This window comes from Salvia miltiorrhiza, chromosome 5, assembly GCF_028751815.1.
Source record: "Salvia miltiorrhiza cultivar Shanhuang (shh) chromosome 5, IMPLAD_Smil_shh, whole genome shotgun sequence".
Lineage (NCBI taxonomy): Eukaryota > Viridiplantae > Streptophyta > Magnoliopsida > Lamiales > Lamiaceae > Salvia > Salvia miltiorrhiza.
In genome coordinates, this window is record NC_080391.1 from 363,830 (window position 1) to 377,118 (window position 13,289).

The following is a 13,289-nucleotide window of genomic DNA, read 5'->3' on the forward strand; positions in this document are numbered from 1 at the left end:
ACCATATTTATTGTGAAGGGACGGAAATGACAAATACTTATTGTGGATGAAGGTAGTATAATATACTGAGTATATACTTAAGTTTATCAATTTCATTACTAAATTAAATATGGTTAATTTAATATCAATATGCTTATTAGTAATTAGTATTACTCCATTCATCCCAAAAACATCAATCTTTATTTATTTTTTTGTTCGTCTCCAAAACATCTTCCTAATCTATTTTTATGTCCTGTATTAAATTTAATTTCAAGCTAGTTTCACTCCCCAACTATCGTTTAAATTATACGTACATACATATATGGACGACTTGAAAATTTGTTAAGGCAATTGATTATGACCATCCCGTATAGAATCAAAAACCATTCCTAAACAAAAAATAGAATAATTAAGAAAATAATCTAGAATATAAATATAGTACTTAAATTCTTTGCCACAAATTTAAGTCAATCAGCCGACATAGTAAATGTATGTGTTTATAAGTAATCATGCCTTGTCTTGAGATTCAAGTTGGCAATTGAAGCGAAAATTCTTACACATAGCTATCTAGCTACTCTAGCTATGAAATCATGCGTTGTCTTGAGATTTAATTTGGCCCATGAATCCAAATTTTGCAATCATGCCATGTCTTGAGATTCAATTTGGCCCATGAAACTAAATTTCTTGAGCCTATCTACTCTAACCTCTTTGATATTCATATATAATAACACCTTTAAAACACACACAACCCACTTCTAAAGTTCTACATGTATACACACGAACTCATGCGTATGTCACAAATTAAGTTTTACAAAAATAAACTTTTCCCTATTTGAATTCCTTATGTATTCAGTTTGTTTTTAATATTTAAACTATGTTATTACAACAAAATTATCTAGCAGCGACATGATTTTAGCAACATAAAAAAAGATGTCATAAATTTCTTACTCCCTCCGTCCCGCGAAGCTTGATTAACAATTTCTTTTCGTCACGGAGTTTAAGGAGTTAATATTTTGTATGTTAATTAGTGGAGTCAAGGGATTTTTTAGGACAATAACTTAGATTGATTTGAAAATTAGGACAATAACTTTCGGACTTGTAAAAATAGGACACTAATTATTTTTTAGAGTAAAATAGGACACTAATTAATAAGTGTCGTAAAAATAGGACATTTTTCAGCCGATAATTGGCTAAAAAATGTCCTGCGGATGCAACACTTATTAATTTCCATATATGAAAATTAGTGTGGTAGGTGAAAAAAATGAAAAGATGAATAACGGGAAAAGTTGTTGCCATATAAGAAAAGTGATCAAGCTTCGCGGATAACCCAAAAATGAATACTGCTCAAGATTCGCTGGAAGAATGAAGTACAATTTTAGGCATAACAAAATTTATTTACATCCACACATGCATGCACCGATACTTTATCACATGCAAAACTACAAGTAACTTTGCTAATTACAAAAATTAATACATGAACTCTCAAATGTCACTAGATGTAATGATATTTTTATATTTTTTCGACACACATAATAGTTACTGATCATCACAAAATATCAATATTTTAATTATATAGTGATATTTATAAGTTTCACAATTTTTCAAAAATTATGTCAATGCTAGCTTAGACATTTTGTTTTGACACTTTGTATTGAAACATGTTTTTTACAAAAATAAAATAATTGAATTTATTAACGAATATTTAAACAATCAATCAATAATAACTACAAAGTGAAGCAATTCAAGTTAAAAGGTAAATTCTAAATTTAAATTTGAAAAACAAGAAAATTCGAGCCTTAATTTTTTTATTTTTTTATATACGCACTACAAATCTCCCATAAATCTTAAATCAAAATTTAACCTTACAACAAAAAATAAATATATAAACTAAAATGGAGTATCATAATATAGTTTTATCAAATTATTTGATAATTCTATTAATAAAAGATTAAAAAAAAAAAATAGGGGGGCCCACGGGCATGCTGCCCCCATATGCTATGGACCATGGTGGCTAGGTCACTGCGGCCTGCGCTCTCGAGATCTACACTATTTATACGTGGTATTCATTGCGAATTATTTTGCATTATCTTTGTTTATTTTTCTTATATTGGGAAAGAAAACATGAGTAATATATAGTAATCTTTTAGAAGTCCAGTTACCAATGTCGTCAAAATTATCTTGTCTATTTTTAGAAGTTCAGATAAACATGCAACACATTTTCAGAAGAAATTTACATTTAATTTTTAAATAATTATCTCAGTGGTGATAAAATAAAAAAATAGACTACATTTTTCTAAGTAATTTATTATATACAAAATATTATGATTTATGTTTGTATATTATTTGTTTCCATTAGTGCATTATCATTTCTAAGTATCTTCTTACTTGTTCACTGATTCACTATTGGATTAACATGAATATACGATTTTCATAGTATACCAACTGTTCGATAAAAGTCCTAAAAGAAATCTTCCATAGATAACCTTGCAAATAACAGAAAACTAAAATTACTCCCAAAGCATTCCATACATAGAGATGCGGATTACCTTATTCCTAGACTTAACGAGAGCACACTCGATCGCTAGTCCTTATTTACGACCCAAACTACACATACATTACAAAATCACACAACTTGACGAATGTTTCCACCGAGCTCCTTCCTGCTCTTGGCAGCGACGTCGCCGTCGTTTTGCACCATGGTGGCCGTGAAATACCACGCCACGATGTCGTGCGTGGCCATGTATGTCCCGGTGGAGGCGGAGAGCCCGACCTGAACTTGCTCAGGAAGAAAACCGCTCAAATCGTACTCATAGCTGACCTCAAATGTCTCCGAGCCGGCGGTGACACGGACGGCGATCATCTTCGTGGCGGCGGCGTAGTTGATCCTCGCCGTCACCTGCTGCCCGAGTATGGAGCTGTCGACCTCCGTCGTGTTGCTGGATGACCGAGAGCCGATGTCGATGCCGATGTGGGGATAGTTCGGATCCCACCCGCCGTTGACGTAGGTGTCGACTTCGACGGCGAAGACGGAGGGGCTGCTGCCGGAGGAGCCGAAGATGCCGAAGTTGGATCCGCTGGAGGAGGAGGGGATGGTGGAGCCGACGGGGGCGATGAAGAAGGTGAGGCCGTCAGCAGCGGAGTTGCCGGAGCCGGGTGTGATGATGAAGTTTACGGTGGTTTCGAAGTCGACTTGGCCGCCGGTTTGGGAGAACTGGACCGGGTTCGAGTACAAGACCCGGCCGACTTTGTTCGCCTGCGCGTCGGTGAGGCGGAGGAAGGTGGAGTCCGACGGGAAATGGGCGTCGCCTTGGTAGGTGAGGTCAGTCGGCTGGTCGCCCCAGAAGTCGTAGGTGAAGGCCGTCGATTGGGACCGCGCTGTGGTGGCAGACGCGGCGAGGAGGAGGGCGATGGACATTAGGGTTTGGAGAAGCTTGGCCATGGCTTAGTTGAGTAGTGGATGATGGTGTATTGGTGTCAACTCTTGCTCCTATTTATACTAGTATAAATAGGTTGTTCGGTTTATAGGATTAAATAGAATTAGTTTTATGATATCTTGTTTGATTGAGTAGCTACGATTCCATATTTAATCTCGAGATAATGCTATTTAGGATTAGTCATGGTTTATCAGTCTTAGCCTATGCCTGTATGATGAAATTATAATCTCGGATCAATTCAATCTCAAATTATCTTGGGATAGTTCAATCTCGAGCAATCGAACGCCTCGTAATGCACGTATGATAATGTTGTTTAATCATCATAATTTATTACACTAAATGACTCACCTCATACTAGGTAAGTGAACCATGTGATCTTATCTACTTACTACCTGTCACATATTTTGCTCGTTGGAATATTATCTTTAGTTTTTTCTATTGTATGAATGTAAACTGCAGGGTACTCAAAAAAAAAAAATCCTTGATAGAGGCTGTATTTTTTTATTTTAAATCAATAATTTAACATATTAAATCAATAATTTAACAATTTTATAATGATATAAAAGTTAAAAAAAAATTGCTTGATGGGGGCTTAAGCCCCCTCGCCTTCTTACGGTGTCCGCCGTTGGAGTATACACGAGTATTTTATTTAAGTGATTTAGAGGGTATTTGGCTGAGCTTATAAGCTATTTAAAACAGTTTATAAATTGTTAAGGAGCTTATAAGAGCTTATAAGCTCCTTCAAAATGTTTGACAAAATAAGACTAAAAAGCTTATAAGCTGTAAAAATAAGTTCTAGGAACTTATAAGTTCCCCAAAAAATAATTTCCTCTAGTCCAACTTATTTTTTTATTATCTTATAAGTAACACTCATTTTACAAAAATAACTTAACTATATACTATGATTTTTTATTTTCAGCATATATCATTCTAATTTCATTTTTCTTTAATTTTCTCTCTTTAACAAAGATTTTCTCTCACTAACTAAAAATTCTATCTCTAGCTTATAACTCAATTACTCAAACACTTTGACAACTTATTAACTCTTAAAAAATTACATCTTGTAAGCTCTTGAAACATCTTATAATTAAGCTCTAAGAAAACAGATCAAGTTGAATGGGGCAGTACAAAGAGGAAAGCAGGCTAAGTCAAGTGAGACAGAGAGAGTATGTTACATCATCCATTTTTAGTTCCTATAATAGGAAATTTTTTTATTTGGTTCTCGTGGAGAACATGCACATTGTGAGTTCTTAAGAATTTGAATATACTCTCCCGTCTCACAAAAGCATGAATTTTTTTATCATTTTAGGACGTTACACAAGAACATATATGAATATTTCAATTTGAATTCACCGCCACACGATTTTTAAAATATTTGTTTATTCATCCAAAAAATCCGACTACCGATCGGAATCAATTTGATCCGATCATTGGTATATTAATATAGATTTGTTTAATTAACTATACTGAAGTACACTTTTATATAGAGATAATTACTTGAGAGTTGAGATCTGCTGACACAAATAAATACGTAGTATTGACGACCATTGAGAACTCTGCGACCACACCATACTCGTGTACTATTTATCATTGTTTATGATTTTTAATAAAGACGTGTCTTTGCCGATAAATTTAATATTCATTCATTTATTTCTATTTATTGACATTGGCAAACTGTGTTGATTATTAAAATTTATTATTATAAACAAAATAGTTCTCAAATGTAATATAAAGATCGCGCTCGAGACCTTGGGACTGAATTGAGATTCAATGTACCATACTTGATATCATTTTCAATTTTATTTATTTTCTTATATATTTTTTCTTCAATCTCAACTTTAGTTTATTCACATAATTATTTTTTACTATCATTTAATTTAACTTTTATAAGCTAATAATAGGTTGATTACCATGATTATATTAACGAACTGCATTGTATCCCAACTGCTCGATAAAAGTCCTAAGAGAAAACTTCCATAGATTAATCCCTTCGAAAGTTTCTCAAAGAGCGTACGAGTTAAGACAAATTAAGAATGCATCGATCATATCCTTTTTTTAATTCCTATAAAAGGAAAATTTTTATTTGGTCCTCATCGAGAATGTATTGGGAATGCTTAATTAAGAATTTGAATATGTATTAATTTATGTGGACTATGCTAAATATTACTACAAATTAATCCGGATCATAACCGCTTAATTATCACTCATCATAGCCCAACCTTATTGTAAGAATAGTTTAAGTATACATTGCATTATGACAAAAATATCTACGGCCAAAGGTCTTCGATTTGAATTCATCGTCACGTAATCTTTAACTATTTGTTTATCCAACCAAAAAAAATGCCGCTACTTATCAAAATCGATTTGATTCGATTTGTTGATTTGCATATTAGTGTAGATTGTAAATGGTGCTCTACCGTGACATTAGATAGGTGCAAAATATAGTCTATAGATATCCACACATGGATATTAATTGGTCAATTTAGATACACTGATCTTCAAATTGATTGACGAATCTTTTGGAATTCAAAATTTAAATCAAATACGCGTGTCCATATTTAATTGATTGGAAAATATGATAAGATTATTAAGTGGAGTACACTTTTATATAAAGATAATTGAATCGAGATCTCTGCTATTTACGCATACCTCGCTCGAGACAAAAAAATATAAAAAATTGATCATTGAGAACTCTGCTACCACACCATACTCGTGTACTATTTATCATTGTTTATGATTAATACTAATAAAGACGTGTCTTTGCCGATAAATTTAATATTCATTCCTTCAATAAAGACGTGTCTTCGCCGATAAAGACGTGGCCCTAAAAAATAAGAGTCAAAATGATATTTGTACAATTTCAAAGATAAAACAGAAAATATACCCTTCTCTTGCAAAACATATAATTCTATCAATTATGATTATTTTATATTTATACCATCTATTTTTGAATATTTATTACTCCCTCCGTCCGCCAAAAGTGGAACACTTTGGTTGGGCACAAGATTTAATAAAATTGGTAGGGATTTTGATGTAGTGGAGAATTGAAAGGGTCCCACCACTTTATGAGATGTGTGGTTGAGATTAAATTTAGGGTGATTTTTTTTGTAAATAAAGAGTGTTTGTAAGGATAAAAGATTAAAGTGGATGGTGGGACCATTTCTATGAAAGGAAAGTGGTACACTCTTTGCGGACGCCCGATATAGTAAAATTGTTCCACTTTTGGCGGATGGAGGGAGTATAATTAATCAAAATAATATACTCATTATGACTATTTTTTTGTCTTATAATTGAAAATCAGATTATATTTTAACTTATATATGTTTGTTAATTATAATTTTCAAAAAAATATACTCCTTCCGTCCCATTTAAATGGCCGTTTTTCCATTTTGGGCCATCTCATTACAAATGGCCACTTCTAAATAAGGAAACCCCTTTATCTCACAAAAACTTGTGAGGTACCACCACTTTTTTTTTTTTTATCATTTTTACCCTTTAATCACTGTTCTTCTTCGTGTCGAAAAATAAGTGGCCATGTTTAGGTTCCCCGACCTCTCACCACCGCCCGTGGACAACCACAGCCGCGCTTCCGCCACCGTCCACACCACCACCACAACAACAACAACAATAAATCCATCAGTACGATACACCTCTCGTCTCAAATTGAATGCTCAATGCTCGATCGAACCTGATCGAGCATCGATATATAATACACTCGAATTGAATGCTCGATCGAGCATCATAGCACATCGGGCATTGGTACATACTGATCACTCGAATTGAACGCGTGATCAAGCAACTAGGGATGTCAATCGGGCCAGCCCACCGGGTTTTCGGGCTAGCCCTATCGGGTTCCGGGTTAGTCGGGTGCGGGCTAATCGGGTTGGAGATTTTTTCGGGTTGTAAATCTTCAACCCTAACCCTAAACTTTCGGGTTTCGGGCTAGCCCATCGGGCTAATCAGGTTAAAGGCGTAAAAATAAAATTATCATTTGTATTTTATTATTCCTAATGATCTAATGTATAATGTATAAAATATACATATATATTAAAGATATAAATTATATAGCAAAGCATGAAATGCAAAAATATAAGATATTCAAGATTACATAAAAAAATTATATTAAAATGAGATAGTAAAATTTAACATATATCAATGCACTAGAATCAATCTGGATTATTACTGAATAATTAGTGGATTTGCCATGCACGTCTTATTGACAGGAAAAAAAAAATTGATATCACTTTAAAATGAGATACTAATAATTAATTTCTAACTAATGAGATACTAATAATCAATTTCTACAAAAAATTCGTAATTAATTTCACTTTTTTTAATGAGATTGCACACACACACACACATATATATTCTAACTAATTAATTTCACTTTTTTTTAATGAGGCTACATATATATATTTAAGCAAATACCATAGATCTAAACATAGCAGAAGTTGTAACTGGATGCATCAGTCACAATTTCGTCAGCCCACCGGGCCAGCCCATCGGGTTTCCGGGCTAGCCCTATCGGGTTCCGGGTTAGTCGGGTGCGGGCTAATCGGGCTGGAGGTTTTTTCGGGTTGTGATTTTTCAACCCTAACCCTCTAATTTTGTCGGGTTATTCGGGTCGGCCCACGGGTTTCGGGCTGCATTGACATCCCTACAAGCAACGGTGACGTGGTGCGACTAGATGTAGAACAATGATGCCGCGCTGCGTCAGAGGTCGAGCTTACAAGTTTAAGTAAGATTTGTAGAATGACGGCATGGTGCTGCAAACCAAGAGGTCGACGGTTGAGTTGTAGTGGCAGATTTGTTTTGATAGATTGCAACTCTAGGATATCCCAAGATCCTTGATTATTTTATTCTTATCCCATGAAAAGGGTGGGATCGGAGAAATCCTACTATTGAGGATAAAAATACTCAATCATGCATATAATCAATCAAGCAAAGTAAACACCCCCTAAAGATAAAATTGTGAAGTTATATACTTCATCCGTCCCACTTCAAGTATCTTGTTTTCCTTTTCGAGCGGTCCCACTTCAAATAGTACTGTTTCTCTTTATGAAAAAAAAAATACTCTCAAAAAGTGAGAATTTGGGGTTCACATCACCTTTTCAACTCTACATGACCACACCGCTTGATAATTTAATTAACCTCTTCCTAAATAACTGTGTTCAAAAGAACATAAGGAGAGTATTTGGAAACCTCACATTTTTGGAAACCTTACATTCTTGTAAGGTTATAAATATCTATGTTTCAATACATAGATATTTAAATTATAAGTTTCACAAATTTTCAAATATTATGTCAATGCTAGCTTAGACATTTTGTTTTGACACTTTGTATTGAAACATGTTTTTTACAAAAATAAAATAATTGAATTTATTAACGAATATTTAAACAATCAATCAATAATAACTGCAAAGTGAAGCAATTCAAGTTAAAAGGTAAATTCTAAATTTAAATTTGAAAAACAAGAAAATTCGAGCCTTAATTTTTTTATTTTTTTATATACGCACTACAAATCTCCCATAAATCTTAAATCAAAATTTAACCTTACAACAAAAAATAAATATATAAACTAAAATGGAGTATCATAATGTAGTTTTATTCAAATTATTTGATAATTCTATTAATAAAAGATAATAAAAAAAAATAGGGGGGCCCACAGGCATGCATGGACCATGGTGGCTCGGTCACTGCGCTCTCGAGATCTACACTAGTTATACGTGGTATTCATTGCGAATTATTTTGCATTATCTTTGTTTATTTTTCTTATATTGGGAAAGAAAACATGAGTAATATATATTTTAGAAGTCCAGTTACCAATGTCGTCAATCTCGAGTGAAAATAAATATTACCAGAACACAAAAATGACAAAACTATTGATTAGTGACGATATGTTAGAAGTTCAGATAAACAACACATTTATTCTTGTGTATATTATATTAAGGTTTATTATTATAAAAAAAACATATTCTTTCAAAATTGGCAATATTCCCAGGATATTATATTTATATATATATATATATATATATATATATATTGATGAAAAAGTAGGTGTATCTGTAGTAATAGAAAAAGAGCCTAAGGCAATTTAAGGCACAATTTATGGATTGCCTATTTTACCCATATTTTATTATTATATTTATAAAATATAAATCTATTTTGATATACATTTATTTGTCACTCAAATCTATAAGGAATACTTTATATCTATAGCTATTGATAAAACTTATAAATAAATATATTCATCCATAAATTATCTAAGGGTTAAGGTGCAGATAGGCCCCTGAAGTGTGAGCCCTTAGAGCGATTTACCCCTCATACTAACTGTGTGTGCAATTTCCCCCCTAAACTACCAAAAATCGCTCATTTAGGCCCCTCTGACTGACGGCCGTCAGTCAACGTTAGTTAGTCATTTTTTTTTTATTTTTTTAATTATAATTGTGGGGCCCACCTTTCTTTTTAATTACAATCACCGAGCTCCCCTGCCCCCTTCTTCGTCTTCACCGTCACGCCATCAACGCCGGCGACGATCACCGAGCTTGTCTGTTTCTTGGCAGTGGTGGAGATTTTTGTGGTGGTTGAGGTGAGGGAAAACGGTAATGGTGGAAAACAGTGGTGGTGGTGGTGGTGGTGAGGGAAACGAGTGGGGCGGCGGTGGGAGAAAGATTGGAGAAGAAAGGGAGAAAAGTACAAGTGGGCCCCACAATTTGAATTAAAAAAATAAAAAAAAATTGACTAACTAACGTTGACTGACGGCCGTCAGTCAGAGGGGCCTAAATGAGCGATTTTTTGTAGTTTAAGGGGGAAATTGCACACACAGTTAGTATGGGGGGTAAATCGCTCTAAGGGCTCACACTTCAGGGGCCTATCTGCACCTTAACCCATTATCTAATAATAAATTAATAGATTTTTTTAAATAATTGATTATTAATTAAAATAATATTAATTACACGTACAATGTACGTTCTTTCTGCTAGTTAAATAAAAAGAAGAAGAAACCGGGAAAATTAAACGAGAGAGTCTTATTATCGTCTTATTTTTAGAACTTAGAACGAGAGAAAATTCCATCGCTAGTCCTAATTTACAACACAACACAACACATCATAATTAATTTAAATCACACATATTGCCGGATGTACCCTTCCTCCTCTTTGCCGGCGGCGGCGTCGGCATGCACGAGGGTGGACGTGAAATACCACGAGACGATGTCGTGCACGGCGACTTCGCCTCCGGTGGCCCCGGAGATCCCGACCTGAACCTGCTGAGGAAGAATGGCGCTCAGGTCGTACACATAGCTCACCTCGTATGTTTGCGAGCCGGCGGCGAGGCTCACGCTGATCAGCTTAGTGGCTTCCAGGTAGTTGATGCGCGCAGTCACCTGCTGCCCGAGCAACGCGTTGCCGACGTTGGTCACATTTTTGGAAACATTAGATTCGATGTCGATCCCGATATGGCGATAGCTAGGATCCACTCCGGGGTTGGAGAAGACGTCGAATTCCACGGCGAAGACGGCGGGGCCGACGCCGGAGGAGTTGAAGATTCCGAAGCAGCCGCCGGTGAAGCCGAGGGGTAAGCCGACGGGGGCGATGAAGAAGGTCACGCCGTCGGCGGGGTTCGTGTCGCCTGCGTTGGGGGTTACGGCGAACGTCAGGGTGGTCTCGAAGTCGACCTGCGCGCCGGCCTCCCAGAACGTGATCGGGGCCGAGTACACGGCCCGGCCGACGCTGTACTGGACCGCGCTGCCGGAGCTGGTGGTGTTGGTCATGCGGAGGAAGGTGGAGTCCGACGGGAAGTGGGCGTCGCCTTGGTAGAGGAGATCGGTCGGCTGGTCGCCCCAGAAGTCGTACGTGAAGGCTGTCGATTGGGACCGCGCGGTGTTGGCGGCGGCGGCGAGGAGGAGGGCGATGGAGATTAGGGTTTGGAGAAGCTTGGCCATGGCTTAATTGAGTTAGTAGTATTTGCTTTGGATGTGGTGTGATGATGGTGTATTGGTGTTAACTCTTGCTCCTATTTATACTAGTATAGTGCTTGAATGAAAATGTTATTTAAATTAACATCATATTTTTTATTACACAAAAATGACTCACCTCATCTTCTCGAGATTAACTGAACTTGTGATCTCTAATAATTTATAACCTACCACATTTTAGTTGTTGGAGTATACTCTCTCTATCCCGGTTTTAGCACGAGTTTTAATAAAGTGATTGATTGTATTGTGAGTTGAATAAGGGTCATATTTTTTATGGAAGTGTTAACATAATTAAAATGGAGAAAAGGTTTCACCTATTTTTATTAAAAATAGAAATGAATTCTAAAATATGGGACGACGACCAAAAAAAGAAAATATATATGGATACTAAAAGTTGGGACGAAGTGAGTATTATCTACAGTGGTATCTATTGTATGAGTACAAGAGATTTACTTGACTTGTTGAGGTATGGAGAGATTATTACAAACCACGTGAAATTGAGTTATTGCTCCCACAGTCACTGTAAAAGCAATAAATATAGGAAAAGAAAATTAATACTCCCTTCGTCCAAGAAATGAGTACACATATTTTTTTTTAGTCCGTCCATGAAATGAGTACTCATTAATTTTTCTTTTTATCAAGTGTACCTCACACAACCCTTTAATTAATTAATACCTTTAAAAAGTGGGTCCCTTATTCCACTAACACCACACTCAATCATTTCTTAAAACCTGTAACGTCCCCAAATGAGTATTCATTTCGTGGATTGAGTAAATTATATACTACAAATTAATGGTTCGAATTCACTTTAAAAAATAAACTACAATTAAGAGTCCTCTCTTAATTGGAATTCATAGACCATCTGCTTCAGTCGTGCCCGAAGACAGAAAAGGTTTGGATTGGAATTCATAGGTGGCTGGGAATAAAAGCAGCGTGGCCTCAATCGGTTGAAGCACACTTCGATTTGTTCACAAATCTTGACAAAGGAAAGGAAGGTCGACTTTTTCTAGCGACAGTATGGGTCTGTACCATTTGGTTGCTGTGGAAATGACGTAACGAGAGCAGATTTGAGGGCAAGACTTGGGAGATCAATGACGTGATCGAAGAAGTGAAAGTGAGGATGTGGAGTTGGAACAAAATTTTTGGACTACATGTTAAAGAGATTAGCTCTCAATCTTGGTTTTCTTGTGAAACTCCTCTTGTTCTTGTGTAATTTGGTCGTATCTCTGGTACCAAACTCTCTCCTAATAAAATTTCTTTTCTGATAAAAAAAAAGAGTCCCTCTCTTAATCAAGTAGACTGGATGCGGTAAGAGAGAAATCACTTCCAACTTATCGATTTTACTAGCAACAACTAGATTTATACTGAAGCTAAATTGGATCAGACTCTAGGATTCACTAGTCTTTTACTCAAGGTGAGTCGGTTTACGAGTCTCAAACTCAAGGTGAACTAGAATGTCTGTCAATACGAACGTTGGAACAAGCTCGGCAATATACTGCTATTCAACATTAATGGCTTCTCTCAAAAAAAAAAAAAAAAAAACATTAATGGCACTTTGCACTAAATGAATTGGTGTCGAATTAATACATCGTCTTGCTGCTCATATCTATATAATAAATGCATACCTGCACCTCGATATTAATCAATTTAGATACACTAAATCTCGGATATACTTAACAAATGGATTAATAAATGTATAAATTTTAGATTTCAGAAAATCAAATACAGGTGTTCATAAGGAAAATGATTAAAAAGTGTGTCATTTAGATAAGATTATTATAGCACAGTTAACGATGGTGAAATATTCTTTTACATTAGATATAATAGCATGCATTCCAGATCTCAATGGCATTTTTTGTTATAACAAAAAAAAAATTGTATATGTTCCATACTATCCTCAA

General features: G+C 35.4%; 2 protein-coding genes across 2 annotated transcripts; both read right to left on the reverse strand.

The window, feature by feature from the left end:
* Positions 1–2,429: 2,429 nt before the first annotated feature.
* LOC131026554 (lectin-like) lies at positions 2,430–3,446 on the reverse strand. The gene has a single exon (XM_057956444.1). The coding sequence runs from the start codon at positions 3,416–3,418 to the stop codon at positions 2,603–2,605; it is 816 nt and encodes a 271-aa protein (XP_057812427.1). The 5' UTR covers positions 3,419–3,446; the 3' UTR covers positions 2,430–2,602.
* A 6,974-nt stretch (positions 3,447–10,420) lies between these two features.
* LOC131026553 (mannose/glucose-specific lectin Cramoll-like) lies at positions 10,421–11,403 on the reverse strand. Its single transcript, XM_057956443.1, has one exon. It carries the CDS (start codon positions 11,353–11,355, stop codon positions 10,537–10,539), a length of 819 nt encoding a protein of 272 aa, XP_057812426.1. The 5' UTR covers positions 11,356–11,403; the 3' UTR covers positions 10,421–10,536.
* Between the last annotated feature and the right edge of the window lie 1,886 nt (positions 11,404–13,289).

What these genes read in the sequence shown, in the direction of transcription:
- LOC131026554 (XM_057956444.1), bottom strand. Translation starts at nt 3,418, where the DNA reads ATGGCCAAGCTTCTCCAAACCCTAATGTCCATCGCCCTCCTCCTCGCC.
- LOC131026553 (XM_057956443.1), bottom strand. Translation starts at nt 11,355, where the DNA reads ATGGCCAAGCTTCTCCAAACCCTAATCTCCATCGCCCTCCTCCTCGCC.